Below are 12964 nucleotides of genomic sequence, written 5' to 3' on the forward strand. Positions count from 1 at the left end.
ACTGGGGATTCCCTGTCTAGATTTAAATATGTACAGCTAAATTCTTGGTATCTGAGTGCTAATTGAGAGATTGGTGGTGCCTGGGAGTTTGAAGCACTCTAGCAAGATACGCAGCCTGTAAGCAAGGAGGCCTTTATATGGTATCAGAAGCTATTGGAAGCTGAAGATGGAATTTTTGAGGCACTGTATGGGACTAGGAAGGGAGTAATTCCAGAAACCAACCTCCCACATTTATGGCAAATCTTTTTGAAATTGTTATATTCTATAGTCAAGCCAGCCAATCTAAAAAAAATCATATTTTTTATACTATTAATAGATTATACTGGACACCTCAGAGATTAGCAAGATTTGTGCATTCTTCGATTCCAAAATGTAAAAGATGCAGTCATCCTGAAGCACATGACGAGCACATGTTTGCCACTAGTCCTTCAATTAGTGGATTCTCGAACAATGTTAGCAATATTATAGCGGATATCCTGGGACCCAGGCTTGAGATGAGTCCCATTCTGGTGCTGATGGGAGTTGATACAGAGTCACTTAGCCTTCTGGGCAGGAAGCAGAGGGGCTTGTTTTGCCAATTCGGTGCTTCTTGCATAAAGGGAAATCTGCAGACACTAGCTAGATGCAGTAGCTCCCCTCCCGGAGGATTTACCTAAAGCTGTGCGCTCGACTTGCAGGATGGACTTGGGCTGTACCTCAGGTAGAGCAAATACTATCTGGACAGACTTTATAAGGTGGAGTGGTATGTCAGATTTGGAGAACAGATCAGCCCTATGTTTGCAAAAAGCACAAAAACACATGGGTGTTAAGTCCAGACTGGTGTGGCTGGGACACTGTCTGTACATCAGCTGCAAGTTCCGTTCCAAGGTGCCACCTGGGATTGCAACAGCTGGGGTGAAAAGAGGACGAAAAAAAAAGAAAAGTGAAATAGAGCAGAGCTCAACAGTGCGTACCATATCCCTGAATGTGCAGTAGAAAATCTGGTAGTTGTAAGCATCTGCCAGGTGAAGGGATGAGAGTGCTGCTATATGATTAGCTGAAGTTTGGGTCACACAAGGAAATGGACTGGTTGTGTGTAGTCAATGGGATTTTTAATGTGATAGAGTGTATTGTACAGTTTTTTGCTAACACTGAGCATAGAGGGTCAGCAGCCTGATATATGATTCAAGCATGTGAATCTATGAAAGATCCAATGCTGCAAAACAAAAGAATTCTGTTGGACATCTGTTCTGTCCCCATCTGCAGATGCATAAGTTCCCAACCTGTTGAGAAGACGTAGCGGGCATGGTGTGTGCAGTAAGAGGGCTGAAGAAATAAGTGATAATATTTTTCCAAGATGCATCTAATTATCAGATGTAACTGAATATTTATGTTAAAGGATTCATAGAACCCCACTGTTTTGTTTGGCTCAAATTGGATTCTTCGTATCTCTTTCCTCCTGACCAGAATCACTGGGAGACTTGGTTTCATCTCAGGTGGATTTTTGATAGACTACAGGGGCTTGATATGCAATATCACATCACTAGGATGGCTCACCATTGGTTGAAAACTCTTCCAATACGGTATGAGCTTTTTTCTTGAACTCCTCTGCAGACTGGATGAGGCCAGTCTTAAACTTCTCTTTGGATTTATTCAGCATCCCATCGCTGTCGATGATGCTCTGCTGGAAGGCGAGCCACACACTGTTCAGAGAAAGTAGCCTGTTCTGCACCTGAGAAGGAATGACAATCAGTGAGAGCACTGCACAAAAAAGGATCTGCATCGTGTACACTTTAATAATCAACATGTTCTCTTTCTGACAAGCATCACTAGATAAAGTATACATATATCATGTCTCAATAACACATCACATTACTAGTCATATAGATGTTAATGGTTTAATCTTGCTGGCTGCATCAATGGACTAAGACTCATTTGTTCTCACATCACTGCTTCCGTTCTTTGCTACGAAGACTGAAGTCATTCCCATCCCTAGCGTTGTAACCACCAATAGAGTATTACTTTGTCTAACTGCAGTGATCTTGTTCAAATCAGTGGATTTTCATACAGTCACTATCGTGAGCCTCCACTGCCAAAGGAGCCTCACTGATGTTATATACTTCCACAGAATCACACTCATTCACAATCTCAGCCATCATACATGTTAATAGAGTCTGAGCCATTTCACAACTCACTATACTCAAATTATTCAATGTTTACCGGGGTAAGGAAACGCCTCTTTTTGCATGTTCAAAATATTGTACTGATGCTGCTGGTTTTTCGACACAGAGTGCACTTAGGCCTCCACCCAGCTAACCAGACCTCAGTGCCAGTGTTCTGAACCTTACAAAAGGTATGTCAAATTGGTTATAACCAATTGGCAAGTACTGACTTACTTATACCTTCCCAGTGCATGTAAAGCAGACTGTCCACATAGAGCTGGAGCACTATTTGTGCCCCCCTGAGTGTGACAAAGGCAATAGCAGCTGGAACCACGGCCTATGCAAGTAACAGCGGTGGGGCGATGGGACGAGGTGGGGGGGGGGGATTGTGACAGACAATGACAAGGGGAAATTAAATAGCAGCTGGCAGGGAATGAAAGTGGAGGGGCAGGGTGATGGCGGGAGGGGTGACAAAAATCCCCAAAATAAAAATAAAACACTTACCTCCTTGCCGTGTCTCTCCTCCGTCGTCCTTCGTCGTTTCTCCACTACCGGAACCAGGAAGCACACAGGCTCTCTCCCCTAAGACAATCACAACGCTACAATGAAGCGTTGTGATTGGTCTGAACGCCATGGTTCGGCGCTCAGACGGGGAATGGAAGCCTGGGCAAGTTCCTCACCAGGCTGTGTAATGCAGCCTGGTAGGGGAACATGCAAAGTGTGCATGACTGTTTGGCCGGCCCAAAGAAGCTGGCCATACGGTCATGTATACTTGGAGTGTGCAAACCACTCCTCCCCCTGTGCCACCAGCCCCACCCCACCCTAACACAGCCCCAGACCTACAAACAAATTAAATGATAATAACAACGGTATTATCAATTTATTTTTCCTGCTCTGAGAGCGGTGGAGCAACGCTACTCCACCTTATCGGAGGAACTGCCCCTGGACAAAGGACAAAATGGCTCCCAGCCTGCTACTGCAGACTGGAGGAGCAGTGTGTAAACTCACTCATTCTGAGGCACCCGAAAAGATCATCGGCCAGGGTAGCACGGGCGGCGCTTCACTGGCTACCTATTAAAGAGAGAGTCGCCTTTAAAGCACTTTGTGTCTGTCACCGAATCCTGCAGGGCAGGGCCCCGGCCTACCTGGCAGAACTTGTGTCCCCACACCTTCCTGCGCGGCAGTTGAGGTCGAGTGGGATGGGTTTGGTAGGTGTATCAGCTATAAAAAGGGCCAGGATGGGCGGCCGGTCCTTTAGACTGCTGGCAGCCAAACAGTGGAATGCCCTCCCGTTGGAACTCCGGATGGAGAGCCAAGAGAGATGCTTTAGGAAAAAATTGAAAACATTTCTTTTTCCTTAAGGTTGAGTCAGGTTCGATCTGGGCTTGATTTTGGCTGACTTACCGCAGCGCGGGGACACACTGGCATTAGTGTAACCACGGCGCTTTATAAGTGGACATATTATTATTATTTATAGTTAGACTTTGCCATTAAACAAACCGGTAAAGCCATCACTCCCTTAAATCTATATGCAAGTCTCCCCTAAGCCAAAGGTTGGACCTGTGTCTGCCGAACCTGGAAGAGCTATCAGAGTCCAAGTTTGTCGTACTCAAGGGACACTAGCCCCCACCTAAGGATTCCACTTCAACCACAGTACAAAGAGACCAGTAGCCCAGAATCGGCTGGTCTGCTACTGCAACATAGAGGACTGCAAGGGACTTCGCTCTCAGTGGCCAAAGTCTCCCGTCATCATCCGTTGACTGAGGGACAACTACAAAGACACTCCAGTCAACCGCACCTCAACTTAAACATCCTTTGAGCATCTTTAGAATGCATCCCCAGCATGAAGACCACTCTAGGGTGTCTATGGCGGTCATCCTGTAAAGCTTGAAACTTGTCTTAAAAAATGCTGTGATGGCCAGGTAACTGTCCGACGTAGCCCCCTAGACCTCGATCTGGTCAAATTTAGTAATCTAAGCCAGGTAGGAGTTGCTGAACTAACTCTTTCAAACATTCCAAAAGCTTACCAACATTTTCTTGATCAATGCTCGCTTGCGGCATCATTTATAAGTATTTGTATCTTCAAAAATCTGGATCTCTGGAACTCTCTGGTGAATTTTGATCATCATGGTCTCTAAAAATTCATACACATACGATCTATTTTTATAAATTGTTGTTATGTTTCTTTCTAATTATGGGGTTTTCTTATTTTATTGATTGGTGCTGTTAAAGGTTTTACACTAAGTTTCTTTGTCAAGCCTTGCTGCTCGAAGCCACAGCTACCCAGGGTTGAGCTTAAGGTTTACAAACGAGCCTGACTGGACCCAAGACCATGTTTGTGAGTGTATTACATGATGAGGCCCCACAGTCATATCATATAATACACCCAAATCCTCACAACAGGTCTCCGAATGGAAACATGAGAAATATGGCAGATAGGAGCCTTGTCGTGAGTAAACGTACCACCTGATCTTTCGTTGGACATCATCCACGATTGTTGTTACCTATGAACCTGAGCCCGGCTTACCCTCTTCTATCAAGTACTTCTTGGGGGCAGTCTTGCACTCTTGTGAAGAGCTAACTTACCTAGACACTAGTTGGTGAGGCAGCAAGTGCACTGCGAAGACGTGGCTGAGTCTGGTTCATGGATCACAGCTTCAAATTATATTTCTGGTGCCTGACACATCTGCTCAGTGGACTTGTGTGGGAAGAAGAACTAGTGAATGCCAATGAGCGGCCTATGGATCAGGCAATTAGAAGGTGAGGGTGGCTGTAGAACACAGCCCTGGACATCCCAGAAGCAATGGGAACCCTATGGATGCATGGAATCTTGGCAGTATGTTTTTCCTTAAGCAGTGAGGAGCAGGGCTGAAACTCTGAAGACTCTGCACCAGCGTCTGGTATTTGTGTATGCCCACTGGAGACTGGAGTCTACAAGAGTAAAAGAAAAGAGGAGCCTGCAACAAAATGCCAGTGAATGCAGCTACTACTGTGGTGAGCTCAGGGTAAAACTGACATTTTGTCCACTGGTGCACCTTCATGTGGGGTGGTACTCACACCTTTTCTTCTACAAGGACAGTGGAGGATCCTGGTGGTAGCACCTTTTTTAAAAAATATAAAATCTTTTATCAAAGATCTTTCCTCGTATCCATATGACCATAAACTTCAGGGTTGATGGACCAGATCTGAAGCACACATGTATCTCATAGAATTCCACTACACTGGCAACAGTCCTTTCAACTTTTGTAGTATTTCTGTGGGCACCCTCTGTGGCTAAATAAATAGGCTTCTAGGAGTTCCGGCCACAGTAATGAAATTCTGAATCTCTTTGAGTTCAGATTATCATCTATATGTAAAATGGTCATCTTGGGGTCTACCAGCAGTCTCCTACCCAACACCTCTCTCAAAGAGGACCCCCCCCCATTCCAGGTGTGATCTGCATCTTAGGCATAGCGGGCTGGTAATAAGGCCAAACTTCCACGGCCTATCTCTGGTGAGGTAAGCATGGTGCAGTTACTTTAGCTGGATAAATTAAAATTGTGATGCCATCCCGTGAGGATGCCTGCACCTCACTCCAGTCCTCATCAGAGAGTGGTTGTAGATCTTATCCCCAAGCCTGACACAACTGGTAAAAAGAATCTGGGGTATTTGAAAATAAGGAGCTGTAAATTTGTGTCATCGTATGTTCCTTTAGCTACATCCATCAATAACTTTTCGCACAGTGGACTAAAATCGTGGGAGTTTCTTCAGCTCAGTCATAACAAGTGAGAGCATGGCATAGCTGAATAAGAATGGATGCCAGTGAAGGTTATATTCTTCTTGCAAACGGAGAAATAATTTCATCACTGTATGGGACATTACATCTGAAAGCCACAAGATTCCTTCTGTATCACACAGCTTAAATCCCTGTAAATCAGCAGTTTGGCAGAGTATCCCTCCAACCCACAGTGGGGTTTCATTCGTTACTTTTTGCCTCCATCCCAAGTGCCTGTTTCTATCCTTTCAAATGTTTTTATTGAAGTCAAGGCCAATGGGGAGGAAGGGATTAATAGCTCTTCCGTAGCTTAGGTGTAATATTTGACCTCCCTGAATTTGCCATTTTTTATATGCGAATGCCAGGTCGTCTAGCGTGATATACCACCTCTCATTAAGAATTACAAGATGGGGTGCACTGTAATACTACGAAATGTTGGCAGCCACCAACCCACCATCATATGTAGATTTAAAGCATTTTGCTATAAAGTTATCCTGGATAAATGCTAAAGAAAACTCATTTAAACTAGGTGGATCAGCCTAAAAAATGTGTGCAATATTTTAAAGGGGAAGTTGCATAGCTGTCATAGAAGGTGCAGTAAACCACCATTTTAAAGATTGATGGCCTTCCACGCAAGGGGGGAGGGAACGCCCCCCCAAAACTTGATGTACCAATCAATTTGTATATTTGGGGTTGAATATTCCTGCAGCAAGCTATCTTTGTGTCATGCAACCCCCTAAATATTTAAACACATCTCTAACCACTGGTAGAGCATGGGCCCAGCCGAGGTCCTGATGGTGATTGCAGATTAGGTATACATTCAACCTTGTTCTGGTTAGGTTGATTCCAGCAATGGCTTCAAATATACAGAAGATCTTGGGCCAGACCACTAAGGCTCCTGAAACAACACCAGAACATCATCAGTCTACAGCACGACTCTAGCTGTGATACCATGTGTCCATCCAAATCCCTTCATCTGGACATTCACCCTAATCCATTCTGCTAGTGGCTCAATCGCAATAGCAAAAAGCAACAGGGCAATGGGCAGATTCGTCTAGTGCTTTGTTTCACTGGAAACAACTTGGACACTTCCCGCCTCACCATAACCCTCATCAACAGGTTTGTATAAAACAGCTGGACATAATAAATATATAATAAAGTTAGGACCAATGGTGACCCTCCCTAACAAAGCTGACAAGCAGTCCCAAACCACTGAGTCAAAGGCCTTTTCAAAGATGGCCAGAAGAAATGCCAGTGATAGCTCTAATCTGTCCACAAGAGTAAAGGCGTAATGAATATGTCTAATACGTGTCTAGTGACAATGAGCACATCATCTTCAAAAATTGGTTTGCCAAGGTTTTGGGTAGCATTTTAACTTCAACACTGAAGAAGGATACCGACAATAAGAGGAGTATCCGGCAGTGGGTGAGCATGATGGCTTCAGGGGGGCGGATGCTGGCCTGGCTAATGAATTACAACTATTTCGCCCAACACCAAGTCCAGTGACAGTGCTAGCAATTGTGCAAGTTTGGAAGGGCTCTACTGGAGGAGAACACCTCCCAACCTGTCTCGGATCCACCCCATTTAAGTCTCCCTACAAGACCCATGGCCTCAGGTGAATTTGTGCCAAAAGACTCCATAAAAGCCGCTGTGAGAGAGCTGGGGACAGGGGGGTAGAGGGGACAGCACACATATGCTAATTCAAGGACAGTGACTTCCAATGTAATGGAACCCATGTGGAATACCTGTGAGCCAAAAAGGGACATTTGTTACTTGCATAATGGTTTACGTGCAGAAATGGGATGCCTAATTTAGGAGGGTTTTTCTGTTGCAAGGAACATTCCCCTTTTAATTTTATCAAGAAGACCATTTATGTTCCAGGTGAGAATAGGTACTTGTCTTTCATAAAATACTAGGTTGTGCTCAGCCATAGGGGAGAAGGCAAGGGTATGTAGCAGTACAAGAACACATGTGTAGTGCGTTGTAATGTGTAATGAGCTGACAAAGTGATGTCACAAACGTTTCTCCATTAAAGTCAAACCCCTTCTCCAACCTACACTTCGAGAATATGAAGCACTGTTGGTGGATAGATGACAGACCTCCGCCAACTGGGCAGAAGAACTACCAGGTCTCATTGATGCATAGCCCACTGTCCCCAATATAATACAGGAGCAAAGTAAATACTTCTTCCAAGGGGGTTCACTATGTAGAGGCCAATGCTGCATTCCCCACTACACTGCCCACCCATCCCCTTTATCTGAACATATAAAACCATTTTGTTTTGTGAATGATGACAAGATTTGCTCCAACAAGGTTAGCGTTACTGCCAAAAGAACGGGCCGCCAGGCATAACAGTTTTTAGGAGAACACTCTCCTGGTTATGTGTGTCAGGTCTCGCATAGTCCTCTTTCACTCTGGATTAAGTCGAGGTGGGGTACGAGGAGCTCTGCACACCATCAATCTAGATGGATTCCGAATATGACAGTGGTTGAGAATGTTCAACTACAGAGTTTCAATGGTGTGCGTCAAGTTGTTATCAAAAGGTAAATGTTTACATGGCCTAGGATCATGTCTTTCCTCCACCCAAAGAAGAATATTTGGGACTGGAGCATGATTTTTAGATTGGAGGGGCAAAGAAGCATGTGACATATGTTCATATCTCCAAATGTCCTTTTAGCATCCTTAAAAGATTTCGGTTTTTGCTGAACTAGTTTTGTGGAAACTGGGAAGATCATGATTTGTCGATATTTGTAGTCTGTCGTATCTTGTTCTCGGCCAAGGTGGAAAATTTCATTTCTGTCCCTTTAGTTCACAAAATAAGCAATCATGGGCTACCATAATATAGGGTTGGGGTGGGGCCCGCCTGGCAGGGGCCTCTGCAGAAGCACCCTATGTGCATATTTAATTATTATGCATGTGGAGAGTCTTCCACTAGGTATCAACGTCAGCAGCCCATTTTCTATGAATTTCTCAGGAGGGGCACTCTCCCAGTTCTCCAGAAATCCCCAAAACCTTAATTTGTTTCTCTGCATTTTACACCCATGGCTCTAGTGCAGGGAGCTTAGACACTGCAGTCGGGGTTTGACTGTTTTGTTTACATCCAACACCCTGTCCTCTGCCTCCATGATTCTGTCCATCGCCTGCCCAAGGTCCTGCTTTAGCAAAGTGACATCAGAGCCCACTGCACCAACTTTGGCCTCAAGGGCTACTCAGGAAGAAATGATAGTCAACAGGATTGTAGCTGTCTCCAGGGTAATGCTTAATGCCAGGGCAATCTGCAAGAGTGCATAATTGATTGTATTTAACAATTCTACTTGGTCCACCCTTCCAATGTGAGCATCGTGCCTTGCTTGATGGCTTGCGGGTTTTTGTCTTTACCCATTGCCGATCAAAGAAGCAATGAAAGTCCCATCCATGAGGAGCTTCATGAGGCCCCAAGACAGTCGGCTCGATCTACAAGTCCAAGTCTTTAGTGCATCCAACTGACTGACCAGCCATCTGAGCAGGGGAACCGACTGGAGGCAGCACAAGCAGGCAGGTAATAATCCCAGTTGAGCACACAGAGGTACTCCAGCTGCCAGACATGAGGAGCCACTCGGGGAGGAGAATCCATGGTTATGAGCTAAAGGGAGGCATACGGCTAATTCCACATCTGATCCTAAACCAGCATATGCGGAATCTGCAACATCCTAGGGTCTCCAGTGCACTCCCCGACACAGCCTTTTCTCCTACCCATCATCTGTCCAGGTCAGTCAGTTGTTTCTGCCCCACTATATGGCGATCTCCACTGGCCTCACTACATAGCTCGCGCCTCTGTATCTGTGGCAAATGGTCCCGGGTACAATCGGGGGAGCAGAGCGGGTTCAAGTCTTGAAATATGCACCTTCCTCCTGGCTTCCCACACAGCGCACATATGTGGCAAGGACACTCCTGCTAGAGTTCAGCAATGTCAGGGAGAGCAATCAAAGAAGGCAGGGGGTCCCTAAAACTCCAGGTGCCCTTAGGGTGGCTCATGGATTCCTCCCAAGGGGCGGCAAACAGCTGTAAGTCACTGGGCACTGCCGACAGTCCCTGTGGGAGTCCCTGAAGGTCAAGTGATCAGGATACCAAAGAGGGGAGGAGAGACCCTGCATCCACCACAGGGGTTGGCATATGCTCAGTGGGCCAGGAGGCCCCCAACGCACTCTGTGGCCTCTGGAACGCAGAAATCTCTCCCTGAATCTCCTCCTCCATACCAGGCCACGAGCCTAGCCAGGCCCTGAGGCATCCATAAAGTCCCCGGAGGGCCATATCACGATCTAGGCACCAGTCCACGATGACCCCAGCTTTGCTGTCAAATTCTTCATGCTACAGGGTCAGGGCCCAGGTGGGCAGTGTGTTTTTAACGGGCAGAAACAGCACACGAGCTGCGTCTGCCTTCTTTGGCAGTAAGTCATGCCTCTAGCCAAAGCACGTGTAATTACCTCCTCCCACAGTCAACGAGCTAAGCCTTTTTTAAGTATTCTGGATACTATTTACTGTTCTGCCAGAGAAAGGTCTCATAGCTCTTCTACACATATTTTGACTGGTTCTTATTTGTACACTAAAGGGAGAATCCTTTTTCAAAAGTGGCCTGCGTTTCATGAAGGAGTCACTCACAGAAGAGGGTCGAGTGAGTAGAAAATGAATCCGGTCCCATTAATACTAGGAGAAGTTGATTTTCGAAGTCTTGGAGTAAACAAGCTGTATCATTCAGCACTGCTAAGCCAAAGGATACGGGAGAAGCCGCTAGCAAGTCTCAAGATGCCTAAGCCAGAAGATTCTGAGCCAAGGGCTGCAGGGGTCCTCCATCTGCAGTGGAATTCTTTATCCCCTAACAGAGGAAAGTCTGCCCAGAGCAAGTCCAGTGACTTATAAGAGCGAAAGAATCCAAAGGAAAGAAAGATATAATTGAGATGAGAGAGGGCCTAGTGAGTTCTCTCTCATTTCGCAGGGAATGTGACCATAGTATGCATGGATAAACAACCTTTCACTGAAGTGGCGAGCACAACCCCAAAATAATCAAAAATTAGAGTTATAGGGATGGTGCAATTGCTGAGACATCTACCCTTGAAACCCTGAATGATGCAGGCATCCTAGATCAGGAACATAGAGCTCATACCAGAATGACTGGTGGGCAGCTGCCTACGACTAAGAACAGCCAAAGTCAGGATCAGACAGGCTCTGTTCTCAACTCTTGAGGGTCAGAACAACCTTTAGAACATTTCCAAATAATGTATCTCTGACCTGAAGAGATTGACTGATACCGAGTGTCAATCGAACGAGAAAAACAAGGTAGTCCAACCAAAAAAAGTGAACCCACTGAACTGCTCCACCCCAACAGGATTTCTGAGAGAGAGAGAGAGAGAGAGAGAGAGAGAGAGCGAGAGAGAGAGAGAGAGAAAGAAATATGCGTGCAGAGAAATGAGCAAGCATGAAATTAGTAATAAAAGGAATGATATGGCAAGAAATTGCCAGAGAAAACGTAAGTATATTTATCACATTGTGGATGAAAGTGCACAATGTATTTAATGATCAGAATTCTTGCTTTTTCTGTTCTGAGTTGTTTTTCACCACTGTCCTTGAGTATATTAGTGGCGTTTCATTCATCCCACACACTGGTCAAACACACCTCAAAAGATGCTCAGCAATTCCCCCAGCACTGGTCTTGTACCACTTTGATGATGAAGTCTAATTCACGGCTCACTTTAGTAACCTTAAGCAGAGGGTCAGAAATTCCCAGTAAAGGGTCTCATACATCTTGTTGGATGACTGAACTATTAAGCAAAAGCGGTAATTTATGCCTCATAATAAGGTACATCCTGTTTCAGTATTATTTTGCTGTTTTTCCATATTACTATATTGTCTTTTTGGGCAAACGACTCATCTCATTAGCACAAGTTTCATTCCTTAATCCAGAAATCAGCAATTTAATTGTAACCGATAACGTCAGCAACGCCTGCACAGCACCACATGCCCTTTATTTTGTAAAGTTTTTTTTTAAATCTACAAAATATGAAAAGATGGAGATTTATGTGGCAAATGTGCTAAATGAATAATGATGCTAAAAACGCCTAAGAATCACATAATTCCAGTGGCCCTGATTATCCGTACACCCTAACTATACATGTATTAATATAACCTCCCAAGGGTACTGATCACAGAATTCTGAACTTACTATTTCATTGATGGCTACTTCGTATTTTTCCAAGATTGCAAACTGCTCATGAATTGGTGGAATTTGTGCTTCAATCTTTGGCATCTCGTTCTGTAGGGTCTCATGGAGGCGTAAGCTTGTACCCAGCTCATCTAAGGTCTGTGGAGGCTGACTGACCCTAAAAGCCAAAGCACAAAATATCTTATAGATCACAAACCACAGCAATGTTATAGTCGTCATTTTGCAGTGAGCAATTAACAATTGGAAAAGTAATGTGACTGGTGATAACATGGCCAAATCAATAAGATGCTATCCCTTCTTCCCTGTATTGGCATCTGCGCAGCACATCCTTCCCTTGTGTGGGCATGGAGCCTTCGCATTGGTGCTGTGTTAGTTACAAAGTATCCACACATACAGATGAACACTCAGGTCTCAAATAACCTGAACTCTCTCCTCATCCTGCTTGACACTTCTCATCCTGGACTCCTGGCTGCTGCACGCTTTTCCTCAGCCACACCCTATATCAGTGGCTCTCAACCTGTGGTCAGGGGACCCCTGGGGGACCACAGTCTACTCAGGGGATCTGCGACGGCTTAGAAAATTAAACAATATCAACAGATTGTTAAATGCTATATAAATAAAAAAGCAAAATCTACAATTAAACATTTTATAAACATTCTGTAAATGTTAAGGAATTTGAAATTGGAGGCTTTAAAGTAAGTTAATATCTTCCCATTGATCCGTGGGACCAGTGCAGTTTGATCATGTAGAATACCGTATGAACTATGAGTGGCCTCTGTGCATTGTTTTGCGATTCAAATCATCGAAACTGCTTAGGCCGTGGATCCTGGGCTTCTGGAAATGACTCAGTGGGGGTCCCAGGATTCTAATAAT

The 12964-nt window shown here is 44.9% G+C and overlaps 1 protein-coding gene across 2 annotated transcripts in view; it reads right to left on the reverse strand.

The window, feature by feature from the left end:
- DNAH2 (dynein axonemal heavy chain 2) overlaps positions 1 to 12964 on the reverse strand; it is a 3497426-nt gene that overhangs the window by 2672327 nt on the left and 812135 nt on the right. For both annotated transcript variants that reach the window (XM_078670326.1, XM_078670327.1), the window contains 2 exons: positions 12092 to 12248; positions 1537 to 1711 (listed from right to left, as the gene is read on the reverse strand). In XM_078670326.1, coding sequence (XP_078526452.1) covers positions 1537 to 1711; positions 12092 to 12248 — 332 coding nt within the window. The remainder of the gene's footprint in view (positions 1 to 1536; positions 1712 to 12091; positions 12249 to 12964) is intronic.

Source organism: Lissotriton helveticus, chromosome 12 (assembly GCF_964261635.1).
Source record: "Lissotriton helveticus chromosome 12, aLisHel1.1, whole genome shotgun sequence".
Taxonomy (NCBI): domain Eukaryota; kingdom Metazoa; phylum Chordata; class Amphibia; order Caudata; family Salamandridae; genus Lissotriton; species Lissotriton helveticus.